A 21,412-nucleotide genomic window follows, 5' to 3' on the forward strand; every position below is an offset into this window, starting at 1 on the left:
ATGCATTAAAATCTAAAATTTACCCACAATCCCCATTCCAAATTGAGATCTCTAAATTTGTCTACCCAGACTACATCATTAATGCAACTACGCAGCAGTGCATAACACAGTCTTACACGAGCCGTGTATACGTATAATAGTTAATTAAACCGGTGTAAGATTGAATTATTTTCTTTTTCTTTGCAAAGGATTTGACCCACCAAGTCTGCAATTAGTTTTTTCTACGCGTACGTCAATTATATATTGTCGGAGATGTCTGCAGCCTCGTAATAATCCCTTCATACCTATATTATACCATAAACACTGCGTACAGTTGTTTGAACGCGTCGGATGAAATTACACAAGTTTTGGGATGGTTGGGGGTGGCATGGAGGCGGCGAAGCAAAGCGACACCTATCACCCCTGCACTTGCATGGAACGTAAGCGGACGATGACGTGCGTAAGAACACCGAACAGCGCAAGTGTGTGTACGAGTAAATGGGTCTGGTACAAGTTGTTCCGTGTGTATACACGTACGTACATACGTAACGGTGTGTTTACGCACAAACGCGTATCAATGTCAGAGAGGGATTCGCTCTGCTCGCGAAAGCTCCGCGCATTATCTCGTACCGTACGGAGCTGTATAGCTATAGTTACGGGGGTATATCAATCCGCTCTCCTCTATCTTCCCTCCGACTCCTCCGAAAACTGCTCCGGCTATTCCTCTTGCTCTCATTTTTGCTTTTCGCCCAGGTATTGATCCGGCCAGGTTCTCGAGCGACGAACGTGGGGCGCGAGAAGAAGGAGGAGGACGGCCCGAGGAGCGGTTACCGCGGCTGCCTAAGCGGGAGGAAAACAGCGAACGTTTTCCACGCGCCGTCGTAGCCCGTAGGTGCTCGTTCGGTTTCAGTGTTGCTCAGTATTGCCCGAGCCACCGAGCGGTATGGTCACGTCTACGCAGCTGCGGACGACGAGAGAGTGACCCGCCATGTTCGTTATACCCGACCGTTTCTGCAAACTTGTCGTAAGTTCGCATCGATCAATTAATTGTCCACTTAATTCCCGCAGGAACAATTACGGATACTGGTCTTTCCTCGAGGGATGAAGCTGCCGCTGATAGGGACGGAACGGTATTGAAAATTTTTCGCGTAATATTTTATACCCTCGGCGTATGGTTTCTTTGATGTTTTCTTATCAAATGTGGTCGACGGTGACGTTGTTGTAATCAACCGACATTTGTCAAGATCCTGAAACTTATGTAGCTGTAATCTCTACCGTTACGTATAAATAATTTTCTCCTGATACGCCTACGTATATTTACGTACAGTCTTACCATTTCTATAACAACAGCTTATTGTAATTTATGCACTCCTGCGTATTGTGCATTTTGTGCTATATAGTTCGGCATCCCCGCTGATAACGATAATCCGTCTTTCCATAACGTATAACACATCCACACGCGTGCAGTCGTATGGATATGTATATGTATTAGCGCCGTATCGTGTGTTTACATACATTTGGTATGCACAGGTGCCAATTATATGTTATACGTAACATCGCGAGATGAGCAGCGGCGTCCAGCCTTCGTTAAATTGGGTCAATTTGTTTTATCCATGCATTTGTAGTTGCGAGTAATCGATCTTCGTGAAAAAACATATGTATCAAGGGGTTTACGATTTTTGCTACGCGTCGGTTATTGATACACATGTGATTTTCTTCTATGACTATTTTACCCATCAACTCACAATATCCAAGGTTTTCCAAACGATTGTATAAATGATATGTTGGCGCTGTGAATCGATATCACGTTGAGCATTTTAGAAACAGGAAATTCTGGCGCAGTTTATAGAGAATATTATTTAAAACTCTTGCATCAACCCCCTGACAGGGGTTGCTAATGGAAAGCCTGATATTGACCCACATCGGCATATCGCTCCGAGCGATGCTAATAGAATCATAAATTCAGGTCAAGATCACCTTTAATGTCTCAAGATCATACCCAGCGCTAGAGGAGAATAGAGGTCAAAAGGGGCTCTGGGGGTTGGGAAAACCGACCAAAAACAGAACGATTCATATTCCGTCCAACTAATTGCTCGTCCACGTGACAAAAGGGGAAACACTTTGTAGACTTCCACTGAACGAAGATACAAATGAATCCTTCGTACAATGAGGTTTGAAGCCAGTTGAGTTTCGATCAATTCGTGCAAACAAATCGACAACCCAAAGCAATCTTTACACGAAACTAACGACGTATCTGTCATGCGAATATTGATTACCATTTTGGTCGTATGGATCCAGCCTTAACTTTCATTAATTCGTCAAAATACTAATCACAGTTCGCAATGTTAATCTTTCGTTTTCCGCAATATAATGCGATATTCCATCGAGTAAATCACCCTCTTGCGGCGTCGCCGATCGTTCAGTGCCTGCGCTAGGAATAAGTAGTAAAATAGTGTAGGAATCGAACGGTCCGCTTTAGCGGCCGACCAGACATGGCGGTTGAGCTTTTTCCACTCGCGTTGAAAGCATCTAATAAATGGGAAAATTAGCCGTGTTTAAATATGAAGTCGCTGATCGTTTTCGCGCCACAGAATCGCCGGGAATGAACCGGCAAAAAAATTCAAAGCTCACTGAAATTACGGATTTAAAAACGAGTTGATTCAGTTCAGTTCAGCTTTCCTAACTCGCGAGTTTGCACTCATTGTCAGAGTTTCGCGTCAGCGGTGAAGTCCGTCTGACCCTGTTAAGTGCCCTCGGATCGTTAACGGGAGAAGGGGAATCGAGACCCATTTCCCGGGATTCGGTAACTTGCAGCAACCCCTCTGAGATTCAGCCGAATTTTCAGGCGGCTAGCTGGATACCGTGGCCTTGGCCCTTCCGCCCCTCCCCGTCCATTTATTCCGCATTCTCCGCTCTCCCCTGCAGCCCTTTTAGAACCCCGACCCGTTTCGCCACGAGATATTCCGAAAAGGGTACGAAACTTGCCCCCGTTTTGATACATTGCTAAATGGGAAAAATTTGACTTCGGAGTATTTAATTGTAAACCTTGCAACTCCTCACGAGAACATGCATAAAAAAAAATATTGTACGAGTATATAATTTTTTAATACATTCGCAAAGTTATAAGCTTATCACTTTTAGCATCGACAGAAACTAACTAGACGATTGATAGAGTGGTGGTCATATACTTTGTTTCAAAATTATATTTTCTCACCGCTGAGAAACGTCATTTTATTGAATTTTATTGAACCGGCGAGCTTTGCTTCAGGGAAAAAATAATTGTATAATTATCTAATCATTGTTACGCAATGAAAATCGTAATTACCATTCTTACATGTCGAAGGGTGAACAAGATTAGCGCGATTTCGTTTACACATATACGTAATATCAACATCCCGCAATTCACGTTACGTGATCACTGACTATATTGCAGTAGGGAAACTTTTACATATACGTATTAATAACTAGCCTATTATTTTGTTAATTATCGTATGATTGTCTCCTGTAAATCGATTACTTCCGGACGCGGATACGTAATCTCTCAATCGGAATCTTTGAATGCTAGCCATGATATTTATTTCTCGATTTAATTCATTTTTGGCACACAGAAAGATAGGATAATTTTTTGAAATGAAAATGAAAATGACAATTTTCTTAATTCGTATACTCTCGCGACGAAGAAGCAAGTGTCGAAATATAAATGATGCGATCGTTTTATCTATAAATGTACAATTAAGAGACAGTCGAATTTTTTTTATACTCAAGCAGATATAATAATCATAACGTAGGGTAGGCACATATTTTTTAGTCGCGAATTCCGTGGACGCAGACGCAGAATATTGGAGGCCGCGTAGGTGGGGTGGTTCGTGGAGGATTACGTTCGTTCCATCGATTTTGCGTTCAATGAAGAGTAGAACTGTTCAACCGCGCCTCCAACTCACGTATAAAACTGGATGTAGAGTTGAATAGAACGAAATCTCTTAACAGGAGTTTTTTTTTCGCTGAACGACGTCTCGTCATCGCGTGAAATGCACAAATAATACTAACGAATTAAGTAATTCTCGAAAGGGATTCGGAAAATTGCGACGATGGGGATAAATTCAACTTCTATTGCGCGTTTTGAAAATATATTATAATATCTAATTGTGAGATTGCATTTTTGAATAAGAATTATATTACAATGCCATTTTTATTAAACGTTTGGTGCAATAAAACATTGAATATTTTTCAGGCGTTACAGGGATTTTTACGGTAAAATGACATAATGAGGGTTCGATTAAGAGACAAGCTTGACTTAAACCACAAAGCTCGAATGACGTTCACCACTTTCATACGTCGGTGACAACGCTTTCTACATACACAGAAATGGATATACAAAAGAAATTTCTGTGCCCTCGCCTGGTTGATTACCTGGCCATTGTGGGGGCAAGACCTCCATCGGCTTCTCGACAGCCCGTTCAGGTAACATAAATAGTTCTGCTCCATCGCTTGGATTACATCTTACGTATTAAAAATTTCTTATAAATGCTTTCATAAAAATCTAACCCGAGTTCCCATGGATTTTATAAATTTTTTCGTACAACGAAATTGTATAGAGAAATTAAGATGGATTCTAATAAGGAAGTTTGACAATTTGGCAATGAAATTATCACGGTCCTCCCTCAATTCTATCGATATTTACGACTTCAGGTACCAGAGCTACTACGGAGATATCCTGTGGAAGATCACAAGGATTTTCCACTACCCCTTGACATGGTTTACTTTTGCCAACCCGAGGGCTGTAGTAGCGTAGGACCTAAACGCACAGTCCTGCGAGAAGCTACTTCCTTCACCTTCACACTTACTGACAAGGATTCTGGTCAGTATTCGCTACATTCAGATGAAATGAAAACCCATACGCATGACTCACATCAGTAATCGAGAAACCATTGAAACAGATTTGATCTGGCGCTTGCCCAATCCGAATTTCACAAGAAAACAGAATGCATAATGCACAAGTCAATCCAAATTTATCGTTTTATCGTTTTCAAATCATGCGTATGCTGTTTGATTCCTTTGAATTTTTTTACATTTGACTTCTACCGCAATTTCAATTTCATCCAATCTGTAATAGACGATTCTGTCTATATTCATTGTTGTTCGATTATTGTGTACAAATTTGAATTCATCTGGTATATTTCACCTTATTTTCTACATTCAAAACAATGAAACAATTAATTCGAATTCATTTTCGGTTCATTGAATCAGCTTTCTCGTGAAATTCGAATAGGGAGATCGTCGTAATGAATCCGTTTAAAACATGTTTCAATCTTTTTTCGACTACTGAGAGCATTGACGCCAAAAGACGACACGCGTGCTCACATCCACCCATCTAGCTTGGAGGCTCTTTCCGAATCTTATTGCCATTTCCATAACATCTGTAACTGATTCAATCTATAATGCATTGATCGTACATTAAAGATAGTGATATATTTTAATATTTATAAAAGTTACGAATAAATGACCATGATTGTGTTCCCACAGGAAAAACACGTTACGGAATATGTGTGAATTTTTACCGACCCATAGAACGCGGCGGAAGTATGGGCGGAGGGGTGACAGGCAGGAGGGATAGGCACAGTACAACTTTTCGTCGTGAAAGCTGGAGAAAAAGCATGGAGAAAAGTTCGGACTCAGCATTTTCTAGGTGCAGTGGCATTTCATTTATTATACAATACCACGCAAAGTATATTGCATGTATACGTGGTGTAAAATAATGTTTTTTATTCGATGACTATGCGACTGTATGTCTAGAGCTGTTCTTTATAGCGACTATAGGAGCAGTGCGGTAGGACCAAGTGACTCTGAAAGGGACTGTCCAAGCAGGAGAGACTCGGACACACCACATGCACCTCATGCCCCAAGACTCGGTGTCACAGCACCGAGCGGAGACAGCGAAAGTGGAGGTAGTCATTCTCCTTCTCCAAGAGCTTCGCGAAAACGTCAGGTGGGTCTGCGACATCGGAAGACAGAGTGGAAGTGTGCCCAAGCAAATGTTGGGAGTTGACATTTTCTATATCTTCTTTCAGCGTGTGAGGAATCATTCTTTGACATCGCTCTGCATAATCTCTCATCATCCATTTTTCTCAATATTTCGAGAATGCTTGTTTGTTCTGAAAAAAATCATCGACGCCTGCAACGAGAGTTCTTCCCCGAGGAGGGTGGGAGCCTCGAGACAAGTTAACAGGTATGATTGGGCAAAATGCATTTTACTTTTTTTATTTATTCAATGTGAAACATGCAAATTTCACATCACCCGCAGAGACACGGTATGGAGCGCGCTAACAAGTCAGGCTCTTGACGGCACTCCGTCAATTGTACTTCACGATGTCAGAGAAATCGAAACGTGGATTCTGCGACTACTAAGTGCCCCTGTTCCCGTTCCTGGAAAGACTAGAGTAGAAGTTGAAATACTCTCTCCGTCGTTACAACCGCCGCTCTGCTTTGCTCTACCTGATCACACCAGATTTTCATTGGTCGACTTTCCGCTTCATCTTCCTTTGGAATTATTAGGTGTCGACATATGTTTGAAAGTTCTGACGCTCATTTTGCTTGAACATAAGGTCATTATAACAGATTTATTATGAATGTCTTGTACTTAATAATTTTCGTTTATTCCATTTTCTGCTGCTATTATTGAGTGACAATTATTCATTATTTTTCAGCTTGTGCTGCAATCCCGAGATTATAACGCCTTGTCAATGTCAGTTATGGCATTTGTTACCATGATCTATCCACTGGAATATATGTTTCCTGCAATCCCACTGCTTCCGACATGTATGAGCTGTGCAGAGCAACTGCTGCTGGCTCCCACCCCATTTGTTATTGGAATTCCAGCAACTTTCTTACTATATAAAAAGAACTTCAGAATGCCCGATGATATTTGGCTCGTCGATTTAGACAGCAATAAAATTACACCACCTAGTGGCTTTGGTGATACATTACCACCGCTGCCTGAACCGGAGGGTACTATTTTAAAGAATCATCTGAAACAGGTTAGCAGAAACAACTAAACTGCACACGTTAAGATTTCGTCAAAGTTCACAAAATGAAAAGCAATTTATTTCTTCGTCACGACTATCTGCCTTTAATGTGTATCAAATCTTTGTTTCTATCTGGCGGCACTAATTCTGTATGAATTTTTCAACTTTTCTGCTGCACCGTGTGTTTCTGAAGGCAATGCAACTCATGGACCAAGTTGGAGCTGGTGTAAATACTCTCTATATACTGTCTTTTTATGCATGAAGCATGTAATTGATCGAATTCAAATAACTAACACGACTCTTTGAATGTGAATTACCAACTCAATTTCTTATTTAGAATCTATGAAAAAGATTTAGATGCTATTTATTGTTCAGGCAATGGGTAGCTTGGTAACCCCGCAACCACAGCAGCCTTCCCCACAGCATGCGTCACCACAACCTTTGATGCAGTCGCCTAGTAGAAGAGAAAGCTCCGCGTCGCATCACTCAACTTTAAGGTGTGTTGATTTATACCGAAATGCAGTCAAATAACAGATATCGCTAATTAATTATTTAATGTTGCAGTGTTTCTTCCGCTCGACACCGACCCAGCATGGACTACAGTATGCACAGTCAACATAGTGCTGCAAATTCCCCTGGAACGCCATCCACGTCCAGTCCACATCACACGTCATTAACACCTTCAATGAGTCCAACTTCGACCCAAAAACAAACCTCTCAACCGTCACCTGGCTTTAATCCATTTATCTACGGAAACGACGTTGATTCCGTTGATGTGGCGACTCGTGTTGCTATGGTCCGCTTTTTCAACTCTCAAAACTTGTTGGCAAACTTCAGCGAACACACGAGAACATTGAGACTCTATCCAAGGCCAGTAGTAGCCTTTCAAATCAATTCGTTCCTGAGATCAAGACCGAGAACCAGCAGTTTTTTGAATAAATTTGCAAGGACGCAAGCAGTCGAATTCTTAGCAGAGTGGTCGCTCACTCCAAGTAATGTGGCTTTCCTGAGAGTACACACAGGTGTATTCGACCCTACTCAAATTGGCGACAAACCGCGTTGGTACGCTCCCAGCTTAGAGCCAATATATTTTCCCGTTTGGGATTCGAACGGTTCCCTGGCTGCAGCAATGAGAACTTTACAACAACTTGAAAATCAGCCAACGGATGAAAGTGGATCTGACTCCGAGGGAGCTGATAGTACCAGTTCGTCTTACTCTTCGCTTAGCGATTTTGTATCGGAAATGGTATCTTCCGATCTTTCACCCAGTGAGTTGAAATCTTTTTTCCAGTACACGAAATTTCTCGCTTGGCTGAGAAATTTAAGACGTTTATTCATCCGTACTCGTACCGTTTTTCCAAATTTCAGGCTACCATTGCCCTCAAGCAACGCAGCCGCAACCTATGTCTCTTTCGGTTGATCCAAAGAATGTCTACAATCCCCCTAGTTCTTTACAATATCCTGGCGCTGACGACGATCCCCCTACCAGACCTGGAAGTCCACTAAGTACGTCATCCAGTCACAGTGATCTAAGCAGTCCCAGTTTCAACAGGGATTCCGAGCTTGAATTAAATCCAAGGATTCAAGAGGGTTCGCAAGCAGCTAAAAGTGATAATGTAAGAATTATGCATAATATCCAGTACTTACTATATACATGAAAAGTGATCTCTTAGGCTATAGATGGCTTTTGCTTAACTTGATTCAGGTATGGAACTGAATGGGTATTTGCCAACTTCTGTTGCCTACCTAATTACATTGATGTTCCATAATAATGTACCCGCAATAAGTGATCAATCGTTTGTACGGATAGGACGTTTTAGAAAGGTACAACAACAGAAATTGGCACCCAACCACTCTGAAGTATCACGTTTTTTTCGTCTTCTCCAAATTGCCGATAAAATGATAAATTGTAGACTAGTTTCAAGAACCAGATGAGAATTGAGCTTTAAAAACATTGGTGCAATGTGCCTTTAGTTGGCTTAATAGATATCAGCACTCAATGCACCTCATTAAAACGCCATTACATATACATAAACGCTACCTCCAAAAAGAACAAAAAATTCATAAACCACTCTGAAGTTGAGAATCTCTTCTACAAGTATAATTATCGTTGCTAATAGAGGAATTGAATATGAAATCATAGGATAAAGAGGAGGGAGGTAGCTTTGAATCAGACTCAGCATCGACAACAGCCACGCCACGCACAATCCTGAGTGCACAAAGTACAGTAGGCCAGTTTGGAAGTGGTGCGGGGTCTTTAGTGACCCCATCACCCAGTGATACAGAGCGCCCTACCACTCCCCACCGGACCTCACGCCTCAATAGATCTGTCACCCCAGTGAGTCAGTTCTCATGCTCACCTCATTCTTTTTCTCCACACAATCATTTGCTGAAGCTTAAATTTGCTTATTGCTATGCTAAGTATGTGTATATAGCTGATGCATGACACCTTTGATAAGCATACTGGTGCTGGGCGTTTAATCGGTAGCTTCGATGATTAGAATATTAATCGATTCATCGCACAGCACTAAACCATGCTACTAAAATACTTCAAATTATAAGCGATATCGTCGATGAGCTTTTAAGTACAGTAACGCGTTCGAGTAAAATCGGTATGTGTGTCAATATGTGATTAAGAAATTACTACAACGTATCTAAAGTTTAAATTATATGCGTGTGCTCTGATTTAAAAAAAATGTTTTTTTTTTTTTTTCGTCACTGAAACTGTAAAATTTACCAGGGCTGAAAATTATTGAATATTACAGCTTCGATATGCAAATACATCATATTTTCCTCATTGCTTAATGGATTTGATGTTTTCTCGTCACAATCTCATGCCATTTGCCAAAACTTGACTTGAACGCAAATATTCTTTCTTGTCGATGTATTTCTAGTTGTTCTATCCGCACTGTGTATGTATGTACACAAATAAACAATTGTCCTTACATATCGGACAACAGTTCTCAATACAATTATTTATACATTCCTAAGTGGCGAAGGTACCATACTAAAGTTTTCAGTCAATTTTTTGTCAGTACAAGATCTGAATGTACTATTTACCAATGTTTAGAATTAAAGTTTACAATCTGTTCACTGTAAATAGTCATCACGTTTCGGTGGATAATACAAACTTTCTTTGCACTTTAAGGTTCCGCCACTCAGTCCAGGGCCGCAACGCCAACCAAGTGTAGGCAATGTTCTGGCACGTACATCGAGCTTTGGATCAGCGGTTGGACCTCTTCTTCCGAGACAACCAAGTAGTGGCAGTAACAATGGATCACCTACATTACCTCGTCAAGCGACTACTGGTAATGGCGTTCAGCGTCATCATAGTGGAAACAGCAATGTTCCTCGGCAAAACAGTGGAAATAGTACTGGAACCGGTGTGATCAGACAGGGGTCGCAAGGGTCGTTATTTGAACAATTTGCCTCACAAGCTAAAGATTTAGTTAGGGAGACGACAAGACAGAGTAGTCAAGATGGACTGCTCGCTCATATGGACAAGGTATTAAGCGGTCAAACATCGTTTTTCTTTGTCAAATTGATTCGAGATTTGTGTAATAAGAGCGATAATTTTTTTTGAACTAGCTGAAGCATCAAGCGCGGGAAAAAATAAATGAAGCTGGCGAAGAAAGCTTATTTGCACCTTTGGAACAGGTAAACTCTATTTTTTGATAGAATTTTTAGTAAATTAAGATCCATCATCAAAGTTTAAGCATTGATATAATAATTTTCAAACATAGCTTACGCAGCAAACGAAGAAAGCCATGGGTGAAGCATCGAAGTCAGTTCAGGAAGTATCAAAGAATGCCTTAGAAGCGAGTAAAACAGCTGCAGGTGTTAGTAAAAATACCTTTGATGATCTGACCTATGTGGGAAAGAGCACTTTTGGTGATTTAACTAAAAGTGCTAAAGAAGCTGCGACCAAAAAAGGGTTGCTCAAGGTAAAGCTATATATCTAATAGTGTGTTTGTTGTCAATAGAATAATTACACCGTGATCTTTAATTTTCATAAGTCTGTCAACATTTTCCAGGGACTCAGTGATTCCCAGCAATCACCTCCGCACACTTCTCCACCACCTGGTCCGCTTCAACGAAGAGACTCTAGTAGTACCCAGTTAGTCGCGTCTGACTCTCGTGCTGGTAGAAGAGATATTGGCCGGGATTTTTTTAGCAATATAAGCAGTGATCTGAATGGCATAGCTGCGCAAACTAGCAGTATGTTTAGTGATTTATTTGGTGAGTCCTACTTGCAAATGCTGAATCCAGTTAGAAATTTAATAGGGAATTGTAAATTATTTAAAAACTCCTACTATCTGCAGGCAATAAGCATAACTCTAATCGGAACGCCAATCCTCTTCCTCAATCGCAAAAATCCAAAGAGAAATCTCAGACATTTGGACCCTTCCCTAAAGGTACGCCTGATATGCTGAGAATATTTTTAATTGAAGTATTTACAATACAGTAAGTTATACAATTGGAATCTATTGGATTTTTTAGGTAGAAAAGGGCTGGTCGAGAGATCGTCGTTGATAAAACATTCAACCAACAAACCCAGTCAGGAGGAATTACAACGGATGCAAAATGTAGAGCGATCGAGTACAAATAGCGATAATCAAGCATTCCTGACAGATGTGAGCATTATTAGTTGTATGAATATAAAAATAATTATAAGCGCAGGAATAACCAACACTAGCAAAACTTCCTCCATGTTACTAAATAGTCTCGTTATTGGTAACTCAAAGACAAATAACGCATATTTCAGATTGTAAACCAGGCATTAGCTGGAGAAGGAGTGGGCTGGCTCAAATTGAATAGGTTGAAAAAACTAATGGAAGATGAGAGTTATCGCAATCTTGTTGTAACTAATTTGAATAAGGGTCTTGAGAGAAAAATAAGTCCCGATGATCATATCGATGACGTTGTATGTATATTCTTGTAAATTCAAAGTTTCAATGGTACAGTATCCAGCAAAATAAGGGAACACATATTTTTCTATGCAGTGCGTTTCACGGCCAGTTTATAAAGGGATGCTGAAGTGCCTTCAAGCTGTAGTGCACGGCCTGGTACATACTTATAGCAATTTTGGACCAGGTGGTATGGCATCTGTATTCCAACTGATGGAAATTGCACATACACACTACTGGAGCAAAGACCTAACAGAGGGAGGATTTGAAAGTTCTCTCATATCTCAGGTAAGCATCCAAGTGAAAATGATTTGTGACCAATTTTTCACTCGTATTCCTTGCACGTAACAGTCACTAATAAGTGGTTCGTTTTTTTTCACCTACGCTGCTACAGACTTCCAGTCCGTTTGGTAGTAAAGAAAATTTGAGGTCCCCACAATCACCGAAGCAGCCTGACTTGTCAGACTTATCTAGGAAATCATCCCTTCAACAGTCTTCAGGTATGATGGGATTAGATGATCATATCTTATTGATCCCTTTACATTACCTTGAATGTATAATTTTTGTCTCAGAGTTACCACAACTCAGATTGGAAATGTCACATCCTCAATTACCTGCAGGTGGAGATGAAAATCAATCAACCACAGAAATGTTTCTCGATATGTTTTCGAAGAAAGGAAAATTACTCAGCAGATTAACGTCATTTGACTCAGAGGTATTCCATGATTGAATTTTTTTACTGGTCCTAAAGTCCACTTATAATATTTATGTGTATACGCATGCTGTGTTGGCTGGACTCGTATGGTGCACTATGCGCGTAATCACTTTCCTTATAGTGTTTTTCTGTTTCAATTTTATCTTTCAGAGATAGCTAAACTTCTCATCTGTAACTCAATTCGCATTTTTCTACAGATCAGGCAAATTTTTTTTTCTCCTTTGTTAGAAACAGACCTGTGATGATAAATTATAAATTCAGGAGAGAATATTCATAATGTAGATATGTTATTGCATTCGAATTGAATTTCTATGTGGACAGCTAAAATACATCGAAAACATGTATATATTTATAATATCTAATTCTACGCCATGACACGTACAATCAATATATCATGGATGTCAGTCTTGTACGTTAGCCACAGTGTGACCAAGTAAACAGTGTTTGCTGTAATGGAATGTTAAACATAGCTTCAATGTGACCAAGTACACAGTTTTGCTGTCAACGAATGTCATGCATAGCGGATTGGTCATTTGTGATATATCATCGCTGTTTAACAACTTTCAATATTTGTGTGTTTCGATGATTTTTGAAAAAAGAAACCACACCATCTTTTTTGAAATTTACTTTTGTATCTGCTCAGCTTTTTGTGTACATATTCTCTATAGCATTTTACCATGAGTATTTTATCCTTACTTGGTCGCACTATAAAAAGCTTGCGAATGTCTTGAATGAACTGGACTGCAGGCAGTGCACGCTGTGTTTGTAGGGAGGGCGTGGTGCAGGTGGTGGTACAGGAAGCAGCGAAGCCCTCTCGACTGATGGAGGCAGCATTATCACGAATCCTGCATTTCGGCAAGCACACCAGGCCTCTTTTCGCAGTACCGTCTCTGATAGTGAGGTTGAGCAAGGCAATGTGAGTCGTGCAGTATATTATAATCCATTTTTAGTCAAATATATCATGTACATTTCAGACTTGATGTATGCTTGAACGTAAATAGCATGGAGCTTAGCATGGTATATCAAACTTGACGATGACTTTGAACCATGATCACTTTGCTTAGCCACTCTAATGATGCATATTCATGTAGAAAATTACAAAATATGTTTACATATTTGAAAATTCTACCGCTTCACGAATAGTTTTCATTATTTTACACATCGATATATTATATGGTAAATTTTGTACTTCTTTACTATGTAATGTATCATCATCTTTTCCTGAACAATGCTCAATTCTTATTGTGTCACATACCGATTTTAATTCAAAGATGATCATGTCTAAAAAATCTTCAATCAGCATACCTGGCATCTAACATTCAAAATCCCGTAAAATTAACTTGATAAATGCTCGTATTTCAGTTTCCACACCAAGGTAAACAGCGTACTGCCAGTGTTTGGTCCAGCAAGTCGTCTTTAAGCACTGGATTTAGATATCACGGTGGAAGTCTTGTTCCGACAGTAACAACACCGAGTCCAGAAGCAGCTCGAACTTATCTTTTCGAAGGTAATTCTATTCATCAGCTAGTTTGCAATTGAAAAAAACTATGTGCGGCATTTTTGCATTTTTAGGATTATTGGGCAAAGAAAGATCTTCTCTCTGGGATCAAATGCAGTTTTGGGAGGATGCGTTCCTTGACGCTGTCTCTCAGGAGCGTGATATGGTGGGCATGGATCAGGGACCAGGAGAAATGATGGAAAGGTATTTCGAATTGCAGTTTACACGTATTGTTATGATACTTTTTGAATACATTTACCGATCTTTAATTTAAGTAACATATGCAAACTATTCGCGGAGCCTAGAGTATTGTAAGAAAGATTTGCATAGTCATTATGTATTCGTAGATACAAGAGTCTGAGTGAAAGCGAGAGGAGGAGGCTGGAGCATGATGAGGACAGATTATTATGTACTTTACTTCACAATCTGACAGCTATTTTGGTAATGCTCAATGTTGATAAGGGAGAATTGAAGCGTAAAGTGCGTAGATTGCTCGGAAAAAGTCACATCGGCCTCATTTACAGTCAAGAGCTTAATCAGCTATTGGATCAAATGACCAATCTTGTAAGTATGCCTAAATCGTCGTTTGAAAACTCACTACAATAAGTATATTCTTGCTATTGAAATGTGTTTACAATACGCAGTTATAACATTCTCCACTACACAAATTCGTCGTAATTTTTTAGCATGGCAATGACATTGATCTAAAGCCTCTCACTTCTCGTCAAATGCACCGTCAATCATTTACTGTTCATGCTGGTGTCGATGCCGAAGGTGATTTGCGTTTTTTGGAAGTACGACACGATGGTTTGGTACTCAGATCGGTAAATGGTGTGATTGTCGAGCGCTGGTGGTACGAGCGCTTGGTTAATATGACTTATAGTCCTAAGAATAAAGTCCTCTGTCTTTGGAGGCGAAATGGAGGGCAAACTCAACTGCATAAATATTACACTAAAAAGGTAAGAATCTACTCTGATATTTATGGTAAACTCGGAGACCGTACGGTATCGCGGTAAAAATACCTATTTGGAAACCGACCGTTAACTGATACTCTATGACCTTTACGTTATGATTTTTATTTTCTTTTCAGTGTAAAGACCTATATTATTGTATAAAAGACGCAATGGAGAAAGCGGCACAACGAGGTCGAGGTGCTGGTTCGGGTGTAGAATTAGGTGGTGAGTTTCCAGTGCAAGATATGCGCACGGGTGAGGGGGGCCTTCTCCAAGTATGCATGGAGGGCGTGGGTCTACTCTTCGCTAATAGCAAGGTACAATCTATTTCTCTTGAATTAACGTATCAGTGTGAGATAAATTCAAGTTCCGTACATACATCAAATTTGTACCTTTTATCATTTTCATTTTGTTGAACCATTCATGTAATGCAAAAATATTATATTTAATAAGATTTTGAATATTTCAATCTTGTAGCTAGTTACTATTCGTTGAATTACACTTTAGGTATATATCGTCAGTTTATTTAGCAGATTTTCTACCCCAACTAATATTAAAATACTTATTTCAGCAGTTAACATAGTTTACCTAGTCAGTACATACAATCAAACTCAATTACATTGAAAGCCTACTTCAACGTTTCGACAGTATAACTTGCCTCGGTTCAACAAAACTGATATATAACATGGATGCGATGAACATAAAATCAACTATGAGTTTTCCGGTATACATTTGTACACGGTCGTACCGCAAGTACTAGACCTTTTATCATTGAAAACAGATCAAACAAAATTATATACGTATATATTAATACTTGAGTATTTGTACGACATACATTTGTGTCAAAACATCCAGCTCGTCGCACTGTCGATCAAAAATACTCTTACGACTCTCTTGCATCATCTTTTTCGTGGTCTATGTTCACGCATTTGTGGAATTGTAAAATGCATAAGGTAAAATTATCAAGTGGTTTACTTTGCAACAGTTTTTAATTTATGTACGAGTGTAACACGTACATCGTTAAATAATTTTTCCCGCATATGCAATATTTAAAAACAGTGAATTGCTCGAGATAATTCTATCTGATTGACATTGAATAACTGTTGGTCCGAGGCAGAAGAGTAGGGAGCGTGTCGTGGCCCTATCTCTTCTTTACTGTCTGTATACTTTTAATTATTGACTTTTCTCTCTGTGTTTTTCGTTGATTGCATTGATGCAAGGACCACTCAATATTATCTCCCATCGCTATAGCCACCACGATCTGCTTAATTTGTATTTGTACGTATCTTCTCAGTCTTACCTATGGATCTGAAAACCTTGATATACAATACCGTGGAATATTACATGCTCATTGTTCGATCGTCTTGAGGGCATAAAAGACAGCAGGATACTGAGCAGAAATATGCATTGTATTTTAAGATTGGAGAGTACATTATTTTGATATGACTTGCACTAAATCAAATCTCTCACAATCTGCATTATTATCAATTATATAAAATTATGTTCATATATTATACATATGATTTCCTTCACTTGACAAAGTGATTGATGAGAAATTCAATGACGCATATAGGATACGGTAATTACTAAATATTATTGCCAGGTCACATTTACAGCTCTAATTTATTATTGGTATTATGTTGGATATGTTTTGTTTAAGCGTTATTCAATGTTTTTCTTGCATGGAGCTCGATGTGCAGCTGCAGTCTCTTTTATCTGTATTATAATTATTAAGGATTTTGAAAAAAAAAGACAACATATCATTTGTCCATATTATACTCTATATTCTCATCTATTATGATTTGTACTGAATGTTGGATGCTATATTATACCTTTCTATAAGTCTACCAACCTTTTTTCTGTCGTGGTCATGTTCGAGAAAAGTCTATATATACGTATATGCATAATATACATATATATGTATACACACACACACACACACATATGTATGTGTGTTTATATATGTATATATATATATATTTAACCCGCAGACATGAATAAATATGTACGGGATGAATGTTACGAGATAGATGGTATTATAGTTGTAGGTAGGGCTTATTAGGCTGTTCTCTTCGGTGCCCCGTCGCACATACGGCGCTAGAGGATAGACTTTTCTCAGCTTAGGGAACTTTTGAGATGGTCCTTGAACAATGAAACCTCACTATTACAGATTGGCCATGACAATAGGCAACGGCTGTATATAATATATACCGCACAATTCTATTATTTTACCAAATGATCTGTTAAAAAGTAAAAGTTATACTAATGCGTATACTGTATTATATCATATTACTTAATTTAATTTTATGTTTTCTGTTTTCTGTTCTTGTCCTGTCTGTCGACATTGCCCTGGCTTGGGTAAACAGGATTTCGAGGTATTATCAAAAAACTCATTGTTTGTTACCAGTTCAGTATTGATTAATATATTCAATGTTGGCCGTGTTCCGGAAATGCTTATTTATTTCACCGTTACTTTTAGTCGTGTTCCACTGTTATATTATTCTCAGATTGCATTTAAACTAATTGATCTGCTCTGTCTACTTCACTGTTTTCCTACCATATTGATCGATTGATGTTAGTTGTGGTATATGTTCCGTCCGATATCATAGAGCTCACCTAGTACCAGTAACATTATCGTGCGGATATTTTTTTTCTTCTTTTTTTAGTGTCTTTACAAAACATCCGTATAAAATACATTGTGTATGTATACATATACATATATGTGTGTATATGTACATATATCTTATGTAGCGTAAGATTTATATGTAGCTCAGAAACCGTGCACAATACTGGTACTAGAAGAGGCAGAGTGAGTGTTAGAGATGCTGTTCATTATAAAAAAAAAAGACATGTTACCGTCAAAGCTTATTATAAAATATGAATATAAATACTGGACTTTCGGAGTGCGGCCGTAGAGAGTGTGTGCCCCGATAGCACCAAGACGTAGTGACACCCGTAGTGCCTCACTAATCCCGAACTTGACGTAATTCATTCCCTTAAGACTGGGGGACTGCATTACTCATACATTGATGAAACATATGTTTCTGCTGATATTATACAACGAATAAGGCTTAGGAACATTATATGTCGTAGTTGTATGAGTATGAAAATTTTTCCCACTTTCGTGACAATTATAAAGGACCTATATCTTGGTGGTATACACTGTACGAAGAAGTATTCATTATTATTATTATTATCATTATTATTATTATTATTATTATTAATAATAATAACACACGTCTACATAAATTGAAAGCAAATATAGTATTGGCATTAAGTAAATACATGCATTTGAGTAGATTATTTAATATTGCCATCGGTATACTATATCTTTTATCCACGACTTTCAACACGGAACACATCTATCGAATATATACACGTTTTGGAAAAATGTAAATATGCAGAATGAATGAAATGGTGTATACATTCGTATGCCCTACAATTTTTGCAAAATGTGCATTATTCGAATAAGAGTGAAAAATTTCCTCCTCGTGTCGTATAAATCTTTAGTGTGTTGACATGTTATAGATGCGAATCTCTTGAGAATCAACTTGTAATGGGGAAAAAATATCAGCAAAAATGAAAATTTCACCGAGTGCTTACAGTCACCCAATCTTAAGATTCATCTCGCTATCCTCGTTTCTTGCTCCATATCAATAACCACATCGTTTCGCCCATCACCTAGTAGAGCAATGGATTGGTGCTACCTAGAGCTATCATCCTTATATATATACATATATATATATATATATTATAACTTAACTCAGCGATCACTTTTATATACTATCCAGCCAACAGACTTTCACTCATACACTATACCTATACATTACAATTTCACACTCATGGCATGGCACTGCTACATGATGTTTCTAGTTTCAATTGTTACTACCACACAAATATATATGTATATATATATATACAAACTACACATTAAATACTATACATTTAATACTATACTGCAACTAAACTGTAACTGTGCATTGTTACCGGGGACATTGTCCACCACTAAACTAGATGATATAAATGCACATTTAGCAATCTCTCAATGCCAAGCAATCAACAATGTAAGATGAGTTTAGGCCATCTCCAGAGTTGCCTGCTGTTGCTGCTATACTATTGCTGCTGTTGATGCTTGGATAATGCATGTTAAGCTACGTACCGCTGCTGACTAATTGCATCGCTCTGTACTGCTCTCATTCGCCACGCTTTAAATGTTTGCATGTATTTAAAATCAACCTTAATATTCACAGCTAACTCTTCAATCCTGCTTCTACCATATTGGATTTAATAAATGTTACATGGTCTAGTAATTGCAAAATGTTTAGGACTTGTCTGTGCTCTATTTTTTGATCAAACTGAGACATTTCATCATGGAAAGAATGCTCGTATTACTTCAATGATTCTATTCAAGTATAAGAAATTAGAGATAATTTGCTCAGCAATTTATTTCATCCAATATACTTCTCACCGTTGAGTGGTACCTAGAATTTGCATGGTAGCACTAGAAATATTGCACTATACTTGACACTAATTTACAAAAATTGTGTTAATTGCAGTTTTTTGTAAGACTCGATCATATCCGCAAGTGCTTTACACAGAAGGGTGGGATCTTCGTTTTGGAAGAATTCAGTAAGTCTTTTATACGTATAATGAAATATTATTCATAACGCCACAATTTTCGTCATTTAATTACTTTCACCTTCTTTGAGGCATCGGTCAGTGGTTCAATCACCATTGAGATATGAAAATATCCGTACCTGCGTATGTGTATAATTATTGCAACGGAATATTTTATTCTATTCCAGATCCTAAAACTAGACAAGTAATTCAGCGTAAATATAAGTCACAATTGGTAAGTATTATCAAACTCCTCCATATGCATTACGATCGCATATGCATGAATCACCTATTTTTCAAAGCTCATGTAGTAATGTAACGAACCGACTATTATTTGAAATCTTGGTTAAAAAATATTATTTCTTATTTTTGAACAAATAATATATTTTGAATTTATTTTCAATGTAATTAAAAAATTTTGTTACACATATACAGGCAGGCGAAACAGCTCACTGCTTACACAGAGTCTTCTCGATTGCTCACGCTGCTCAACTATCTGCAGAGGCGCAGATTCTTGATAAAACTGATACATCAATGCATGAATCTTTAATTCACACACACGTTTAATTTTATCAGTCCAAGTGTAAGTTTCTTTTTATTTTAATCCTCTACTATGATTATTATCCAACGAGAATATGCTCCTCCTTAAGTTTCTCACATATTTTTAATTCATATGTTGTATCATTGTCTACTGCACTTTAATAATTTGCAATTGTTAATCGACGAACGGCAGTATGTATTGTTCGTTACTTTTCAGGCAGATCAGATCTGCTATGCAGTTCTCTGTGTCTTTTCGTATCTTGCTGCTGGCATGGAAGATCGTAAACAGTTACAGCAGCAGCAACAACAGCAATATCTACATCAGCCTACAGGCAGTGGTGCGCAAGCGATGCATGGATCTGGATTATCGCAGGCGGGTTCCCCACGTCACCACTGACATAGAGGCAGACACTCTCTCCCACTGACGCATGACTACGATAGTTGTGCCCCTTACGCCTGCCTACCTTGGGTATAGTAGGGAAGTTATTCGTCGCGTTTTATAAATACCTTGGAGAATTCGTACAAGAATATCATCTAGTCCTTCTTTCATTCGCAAATAGAAATAAAAAAAAAAGGAAATAAAAAAAAAGAGAGAACTTTGTTTTGAATTGCATACAGTGCAAAGTCAATACTTGGAATCATTACGAATAACTCAGTCACAAGTCTATTTCAATATTATAATTAGGAGGCAGTTCAGCAGTGCGATTTAGCTCATCCCATTACGAAGTGATTACTTTTATAACGTTCATAATTTGGTTAGTATTTGAATTAATTATTTAGGAATGTTGAGAATTTTATCTTAATGTTTTTCCGTCATTCCATTAAAGTCTGTGAATGCCATAATACACTTGCTACGATTTGTTGGGATGCCTTTCAATAGTAGAAAATAGATGGGGTATAGATAAATGTAATGTACGATATGCAATTCGAACAAATTATACGTAGGAGGTATCGAGTAATTTGTGAAGCAAGCTTCTGGGCTTCATTAGATTCGTGATGAACTTGATTTGGGAATGTAGTGCTAAACTTATTAAACATTGAACGTCATAGAAATCAACTTACAGAATTTGGGAGGGAGCAGTGTAATGATTTACAATGAATATTACGATGTATATTTTACTACTGGACTTTTTTAATAGTGATAAACGATATTATATAGTTGTTCCTTTGTTATAACAGTC

At 38.3% G+C, this 21,412-nt stretch overlaps 1 protein-coding gene across 12 annotated transcripts; it reads left to right on the forward strand.

The window, feature by feature from the left end:
* The first annotated feature begins 858 nt into the window (after positions 1 to 858).
* LOC107216562 (MAP kinase-activating death domain protein) lies at positions 859 to 20,794 on the forward strand. Of its 12 annotated transcripts, XM_046743821.1 has the most exons (34): positions 860 to 1,003; positions 4,211 to 4,440; positions 4,669 to 4,837; positions 5,503 to 5,665; positions 5,773 to 5,965; positions 6,048 to 6,205; positions 6,281 to 6,581; positions 6,684 to 7,013; positions 7,195 to 7,227; positions 7,377 to 7,498; positions 7,566 to 8,269; positions 8,370 to 8,617; positions 9,145 to 9,339; positions 10,150 to 10,506; positions 10,590 to 10,658; positions 10,745 to 10,945; positions 11,036 to 11,240; positions 11,324 to 11,416; positions 11,502 to 11,635; positions 11,767 to 11,925; positions 12,005 to 12,196; positions 12,303 to 12,408; positions 12,481 to 12,623; positions 13,393 to 13,539; positions 13,986 to 14,130; positions 14,196 to 14,325; positions 14,469 to 14,685; positions 14,808 to 15,080; positions 15,212 to 15,391; positions 17,441 to 17,449; positions 19,631 to 19,703; positions 19,880 to 19,926; positions 20,127 to 20,274; positions 20,449 to 20,590. In XM_046743821.1, exons 2-33 carry the CDS (start codon positions 4,345 to 4,347, stop codon positions 20,256 to 20,258), a joined length of 5,724 nt encoding a protein of 1,907 aa, XP_046599777.1. In that variant the 5' UTR covers positions 860 to 1,003; positions 4,211 to 4,344; the 3' UTR covers positions 20,259 to 20,274; positions 20,449 to 20,590. The 12 variants fall into 12 exon arrangements, with proteins under 12 accessions (XP_046599778.1, XP_046599777.1, XP_046599779.1 ...); XM_046743822.1 differs by lacking the exon at positions 20,127 to 20,274 and having other exon boundaries at positions 859 to 1,003; positions 12,529 to 12,623; positions 20,449 to 20,794; XM_046743823.1 differs by lacking the exon at positions 17,441 to 17,449.
* Positions 20,795 to 21,412: the final 618 nt, after the last annotated feature.

The sequence above is a fragment of the Neodiprion lecontei genome, chromosome 6 (assembly GCF_021901455.1).
Source record: "Neodiprion lecontei isolate iyNeoLeco1 chromosome 6, iyNeoLeco1.1, whole genome shotgun sequence".
Taxonomy (NCBI): Eukaryota; Metazoa; Arthropoda; class Insecta; order Hymenoptera; family Diprionidae; genus Neodiprion; species Neodiprion lecontei.

Excerpts from the sequence above, each read along its gene's own strand:
- LOC107216562 (XM_046743817.1), top strand. The coding sequence starts at position 4,345 with ATGGATATACAAAAGAAATTTCTGTGCCCTCGCCTGGTTGATTACCTG. Across the intron at positions 10,659-10,744 it reads TATTTGCACCTTTGGAACAG|CTTACGCAGCAAACGAAGAA; the intron begins GTAAACTCTATT and ends TTTCAAACATAG. Across the intron at positions 13,540-13,985 it reads GTGAGGTTGAGCAAGGCAAT|TTTCCACACCAAGGTAAACA; the intron begins GTGAGTCGTGCA and ends CTCGTATTTCAG.